Source organism: Lipotes vexillifer, unplaced genomic scaffold (genome assembly GCF_000442215.2).
Source record: "Lipotes vexillifer unplaced genomic scaffold, Lipotes_vexillifer_v1.1 scaffold1126, whole genome shotgun sequence".
NCBI classification, from domain to species: domain Eukaryota; kingdom Metazoa; phylum Chordata; class Mammalia; order Artiodactyla; family Lipotidae; genus Lipotes; species Lipotes vexillifer.
Window position 1 is genome coordinate 863,537 of NW_006781401.1, and position 6,959 is coordinate 870,495.

Here is a 6,959-nt window from a genome sequence, read left to right on the forward strand (position 1 = left end):
TCCGATCTCCTGGGAGGCATGGGCGACCCCGTGGAGGGCACAGCGCCAGCTTGGCTGCCGCCGGCCTCCACCACTGACCCACTCTACGCAGAAAACTGCCCTTCCCCCCACCAGCCCTGCCCCAGCCCCTCAAGTCCAGGAAAGAAGCTCCACCGGCCCGTCTCTCCCACTGCACGATGCTGGCAATAGTAACTGGATTCCACACGGCCTGGCTGCTGGCGAGACCGGCTGGGACAGTGGGAAAGGCAGAACTTAGAGACACAAAGCCTGAGGTAACGGCCAGGCTGTCCTTTCCAGAAAGGTAGTTGCTGTTAATGCCCATGATACGGATGGGCCAGGATTCAAAGCTCGGATATCCTTACTCCAGAGCCCGTGCTTCCATCACTGTACCAAGCAGCCAACCTGGGAACGGATCCCAAAGTTCCCGAATCCTGATCAAGTGCTTCCTCCACTACAGCAGGTTTAGGGGCCCGTGTCAGGTAGGGTGGGGAGTTCACGGAGACAATGGCTTTGGATAGACCTGGCCCTCTGTCCTGCAGCCAGGAGCAGACTGCATGAGGCTCGGTGAGAGCAGTTAGAACTTCTAGAATCATCTGTCCCATTACTTTGACAGACAAGCTATTCCCACCTCTTCCGTGTCTAAGACCCAGCATTCAGGGCTGGCCCTGCTGTTGGGGAGAAATAGCTTCAAGCCCAAGAACTCGTCCATAAGATAGGAGTTGGGGGAAGGAAAGAAGAGTGCAGTGCACACAAATGTGGGACTCTTTCTTAAAAGAATATAGAGCAGGCAACATCCGAGAGGGCAGTGAAGGCCAGCGGGCTGCTTTCTTCTCTTCCTTCGAGAGTCTGTGTAGCTGGCTCAGGCAGGGCAGAGGCGGGGGTTGGGAGACCCCAGGTGCAGGGATCGACAGGCCTATGACGTTGACTGAGGGTAGACAGGACAGAGAGTGGAGGTCAGTCTGTTGGTTTCTAAAAATCGACGTTAAAAAATCTAAACTGATTTCTGATGACAAAAGTCACTAATGTTTATTGTAGAAAAAGATGACTAGTATTGTGGTAGATTTCTATCTGGTCTCTTTGAAGTAGATATAGATAGGTAGGTAAAGAGATAAATAGTTAAGGAAATACTTTCTGCTATAACAGATAAACCCTGCAATCTCTAACTCAGTACAAATTTATTTCTCACGCATGGAAGTCCAATTGGATGGAGGAGGGCTGGGGAGTGGGGAGTGGGCTCTGCTCCATATAGCATCCAGGGATCCAGGCTGAGGGAGGCTTTCTAAGTCCCCCTGGGCATCGACATGCAGGTGACAGAGACAGACAGACAGAGAACATATGTGCCCGGCCTGGAAACAAAGCATGACCTTGTTTTTATGCCCACAACAGAAATGGGGTTCAGGACCTCTAAGATGTCATGTTCTGAGGATTAGAAGCCACGTTACCCTCCTGTCTTGCATAATGACCGTGTGTAACATTTCTCACAGTCCAATAACCCAGCAGGCACCCTGTTAATCACTTTCTATCTGTCTTGTCACTGAAACATCACAGCCACCCCCACGAGGTGTGGGCACTGTTGTTACCCCCATTTTACAGCCAAGGAAACTGAGGCTCGGCAAGGTGAAGCAGCAAGCTCAGGGTCACACCTGAGCAGGTGAGTGGTGGCCCTGGGACTTGGATCCAGGTCTTGTGCGGGACTGCTGTGTCATCCTGCCTCTCCAGGGTGCCCTGGGGTCAGAGATGACCTCAGGGAGGCCAGGCCCAATCGCAGTGGCTTCATGCGTTTTCCAGCCAGGCTGGGACTTTTGGCTTCTGGTCTGCACCCACAGCCTGTGTGGCTGACTGGCTTGTGGGCTGAGCTCTCCGAAGAGGAACCCAGGGAGCTGGAGTGATTTCCTCAGGGATCCACTGTTGCTCAAAGCAGAACCGAGACTTAAGCAGCATCTGCAAAAAGCACAAACAACCCAACAGGGTCGCTTTGGGAAGCTCAGTGAGAGAGAGGCTGGCTTCTCGTCTCACGTCAGCCACAGACTACAGGGAACCTCCCTCCCTCGGGCTCCAGCTCTTTCATCCGTGCAGCTGGGAGTTCAAACTTGACCAGTGGTTTTCCAGCTGGTCCTGGAGAACTCTCGAGGGACTCGAGGGACTGGGGACATCTTGCAAGGGGAAGGGGGGAGGAGAGGAAACAGCAAACCAGCCCTGCTGCCCGACTCTGATCAACCAGAGCAGCCAAGCTCTGTGTAAGATATACGCCTTAACGAAAGGATTCCACTGCAAAAGTAAATTTAAAACCTCCTGTTCCAGAGGCTTTCTACTTCCTGCCATCCTGTGTTTTTATCAGATAAGTTCATTCATTCAACAGTTCAACAAGCATTTATTGACAGTATGGATGTGAACAGGAAAACCCAGCCCCTGTTTTTACGATGGTCACAGTTCAAGTGGAAAAACAGAGCATTCAACAGGCGACAACCGTGCAGTGAGATAAATGATATTCATTCATTCATTTAGCAAGTTTATTTATTTATTTATTTTTTAGATGTTGGGAGTAGGAGTTTATTAATTAATTTATTTATTTTTGCTGCGTTGGGTCTTCGTTTCCGCGCGAGGGCCTTCTCTAGTCGCGGCAAGCGGGGGCCACTGTTCATCACGGTGCGCGGGCCTCTCACTCTCGCGGCCTCTCCTGTTGCGGAGCACAGGCTCCAGACACGCAGGCTCAGTAGTTGTGTCTCACGGGCCCAGTTGCTCCGCGGCATGTGGGATCTTCCCAGACCGGGGCTCGAACCCGAGTCCCCTGCATTGGCAGGCAGATTCTCAACCACTGCGCCATGTGGGATCTCCAGACCGGGGCTCGAACCCGAGTCCCCTGCATTGGCAGGCAGATTCTCAACCACTGCGCCACCAGGGAAGCCCTATTTAGCAAGTATATTAATTAAACACCTACTACTGTTGAGGCATTGGATATAAACAGTGAGCACGATAAAGTCCCTGCCCTCATAAAGCTTTTATTACCTGGGGAGAGACAGCTAATAAACAAGGAAACAGAAATACAAAATATATATCATCAGATGCTGAAACAGGCCACTAGAATGAATAAAACAGGCTAAGCGGTCTGGGGAGTGTGAATTAGTTTGCTGTTCTGGGTTGGGAAGTCAGGGGAGGCCTCTCTGAGTTAACATGTATTTGTTTTTCCATTCTTCAACGACAAGCCCAGGGAAACTCGTTATAAGGGCACTGAACCTAGCTGGCGGGGAGTGGGGGTCTTGGGTTAAAACTTCCTGGAGGAAGGAAGTGGCTTCAGGTGGGAATCGTGGCAGAGGGTTAGAGCCAAAGCAGCCGTGTGCTGCCCCAGGATCGTTGCACCAGCCACACCCACTTTCAGTAAGAGCCCAGTCAACACATTCCAAGGGGCAGTTATGATAAGATGAGAGATTCTTTCCTCTAGATTGGGGTCTGCAGGCCAACTCTGGCCTGCCACCTGATTTTGTAAATAAATTTTTATTGAAACAGCCACGTTCATTCATTTACACAGTGTCTCTGGCTGCTTTTGTACAATGGTTGAGTCGAATAGTTGGGACAGAGACCGTGTGGCCCATGAAACTAAAAATATTTACTATCCAGCCCTTTACGGAAAAAAATTGCCAACCCCTCTTTGAGAAAATGCTTCCTAGAAGACAAAACTTTATTTTTAATCCAGCCACTTGTTCGACGCTCACAAGGGCTCTGAGTAGCAGACTGAGTTTTGTTATTACCTCTGGTTTGCAGATAAGAAAAGTGAGGCTCAGAGTTAGTGGCCCCAGATCACACAGCTGGTTAAGTGGCCGAGTCAGGGGCATCCTAATCCAGCGTCCTCGCGGTTTGTGTGACCCAGGTGTGCACGACGCTTTAGCTCATTTTTATCAGAGCTCTTCTCCAAAATCCCCCAGCTTATGAAACACGCATGAGGCCCCCAGCCAGCTCTTTAAAATATAATCGGCTCCCCCAACATCTACAGATGGAAAACAGATGTGACTTTGGCAAAAAGAAAGCAGGAATCAGCAGGCAGCTCTTCTCCAAAATCCCCCAGCTTATGAAACACGCATGAGGCCCCCAGCCAGCTCTTTAAAATATAATCGGCTCCCCCAACATCTACAGATGGAAAACAGATGTGACTTTGGCAAAAAGAAAGCAGGAAGCAGCAGGAAATGCAGGCTGCAGCCCAGCAGGCCTTTCAGAGGTACAGCCTGATGGATGCGATCCCTGATCCACGCAAGACAGATGTTTCGACCACAGGTGAATTATTTTGCAGCTGTGCCCCAGCCTCCCAGTGTTGCTGCCTGAGGCCCCACTGTGTACAGGGCTGAGCCCCGAGCCCTAAGCCTTGGGCTCCAGGCTTCAGGGAAGGAGAATGCTAACTATCCCTAGGATGTCGGGTGGGAGCCAGTGCATTTAAATGATGCTTAAAGCTTATGTTTGTCCACAAATAGCTCTCAGGTCAGGGATCCTGTGTGGGCATTTCTCACCACATCAGGGAAGAGAGACCCAGATTCTGCTGACCAGCTGTGGGGCCTGGAGCAAATTTCTCCCATCCCTGAGCCTCAGTTTCCTCACAGTGAGGTTGGACTTGATGAATCCAAGGCGACTGGTGTGCTAAGTCAGCGATGATACGAACCATCTCATGGGAGCTAGCCGTCTGCATCTCTTCCCCACTCCATGTTCATGTTGGTAGCTTGAAGTTGGCCATTGTGGAAAGATTTATGCCATGCAAATTGGCAAATGCTGCACATCAGAGCTTTTTTTTTTTTTTCCTTTGGAGAGCCGGTTGTTAAGGATTCCCGTCACACAACTGTCTAAGGCCCGTAATGGATCCTAGTTTCCTTGACCATGGCTCCAACCATGAGCAAGACAGAGTGGTGCCTGGTTGGAGCACATGTGGGTCCAGTTCAGCTCACTGTCGGTGTCCTACATCCCAAGCCCTGTGCCGGAGACTGGGAAGGCAGTGATGGGGCAGAGGCTCAGAGAGGTTAAGTGTCTTGCCTGAGCTCACATAGCCTCCAACCCTGCCTTCAGGGAGTTCACAATCCGAGGAACCCCCTTGGGATGTTACCAACACCATCAGCCGATTCATTTTACAGGTGGAAAAACTGAGGCCACCTGAGAAAGCAGAACAGAGATGTCAATAATAGCTCACTTTTCCATTGCGCTCCATGGGTACCGAATCACTTTCATATTCTTTTTCTCATTTCATTCTCTCAAAAAACGTGAAAGGCCCTCAGGGTATCTTTTAGGCCCATCTTCACCCCGCTCCTTCCCCAAGGTATCTATTACTGTCAAGGGGCTCTGAGCCCCGGGAACATCTCCCACAAAAGCAGTAGTGATAAGTTATTCCTTTCAGAGGTATTTACGTTTTAGAAGAAACCCTAGGGAAAGGGCACTGCTTAACTCAAAAGAATGAAGGTTGGAGAGGAAACTTTAGGCCTGGTAGCATCTGGTCGAGGGAGGGCTTCACTTCTGCAAGTGGAGAGAGAGATGTGTGGTTCCCAAAAGACGTCAATGTTAGACAGACATCTGCTTCTGGGTGCTTCCATGAATAAGTGTGATGTGAACTTGACTGAAGGTGTTGCAGGGGAAGAGCTGGGAAAGAGGAAGGGGCTGGGTCTTGCCCACACAGCAGAGGGCACTTTTCTCAGTTCCTTCTTCCTAGACCCAGACTGTGTCTCAGGCCTCCCAACCAGGCTGATCCCAGGGTCGCCCCCTGTCATGAGAGTCAGGAGAAAACAGGAAGGTTCCTCTTCCAGGGGTGACCACCTCCCACCCAGCAAACCACCGTCCCCTTGCCCTGGGCAGGGAGCGGCTCACAAGGAGAGCCTCACACTCACCACCTTCTGCCTCCTTCCTCTCCCAGGGAAGTTCTACGGGGCAGACGACTTCCTGCCGGTGCTCATGTACGTGCTGGCCCGCAGCAACCTCACGGAGATGCTTCTCAACGTGGAGTACATGATGGAGCTCATGGACCCTGCCCTGCAGCTGGGGGAGGGTGAGTCACCACCCCAGGCCCATCTCCGGAACCCTGGGGCCCATCACCCACTCCTGACCCAGCCACACCAAAGGCTTGCTGGAGGGCCCAACAATTACCTCCTGGATGCCAGACTCCACTAAGCCCTGGGACACAACAGTGCCTGACACAGCCCCTGTCCTGGGGGACTCACAGACTAGCAGGGGAGCTGGGCCAGTAAAGAGACCTTGTCACCTATGCTAGACAAGGGAAGCCCAGAGAGTACCAGAGCACGTTACTCAGGCTGTGCAATCAGGGAAGGCTTCCTGGAGGAGGTGATGCCTGAGCCGAGCATTGAAGGATAGATAGGGGCCAGTCAGATAAAGAAGGGGGAGAGGCAGTCTTCACAGAGGGAACAGCAGTTGCTGGCAGTGTACAGGATAAGGGAACAACGGTCAGCTCTTAGACAGGGGTGGCCCTGGGGACTCAGCCCCCTGCTCATCCAGATCTGGGCCAGGTACCCGTCAGTGGGAGGAGGGTAATGCTGTGGTGTGGGCAAGAGGCCATGCACTCTCCTGTAGGATGATGGCAGGGGTGTAATTTGTCCCACCCTCACCTTCCCTTCCCTTTCCTCCTTCCTACCACTTCGTCCCATACACTTAGCCTCGGCCACCCCTCCACCAAGAATCCCTGAGGTGCAGCCGTCCCAGATAGCAGTTCTGAGGGAGCCCCAGGCTCCCTCTGAGACACCACCCCCAAAAGGGTGAAGAGACTCTTAGGCCCCCAGTGGCCCCTTTGGGCTTTGTGGTTCTTGAGATAAGCTGGCCCTCTTTGCATCTGTTTGCATTTTTAGACTGTGTCGGTCTCTGGGGGGGACAGTATGACGTGGCTGGTTCTGTGAGTTCTTGGAAGCTCAGGGGAGCGTGTAAAGCTGTGCAGGACTGGCCCGCCCCCGTGGATTGTTGTAGGGTCACAGAGAGTGTCAGGGGAA

The 6,959-nt window shown here is 52.0% G+C and overlaps 1 protein-coding gene across 1 annotated transcript in view; it reads left to right on the top strand.

Moving 5' to 3' along the window:
* The window catches only part of RIN3 (Ras and Rab interactor 3), an 87,260-nt gene that overhangs the window by 72,046 nt on the left and 8,255 nt on the right, over positions 1-6,959 (top strand). The window contains exon 9 of the mRNA XM_007454730.1: positions 5,879-6,010. Coding sequence (XP_007454792.1) covers positions 5,879-6,010 — 132 coding nt within the window. The remainder of the gene's footprint in view (positions 1-5,878; positions 6,011-6,959) is intronic.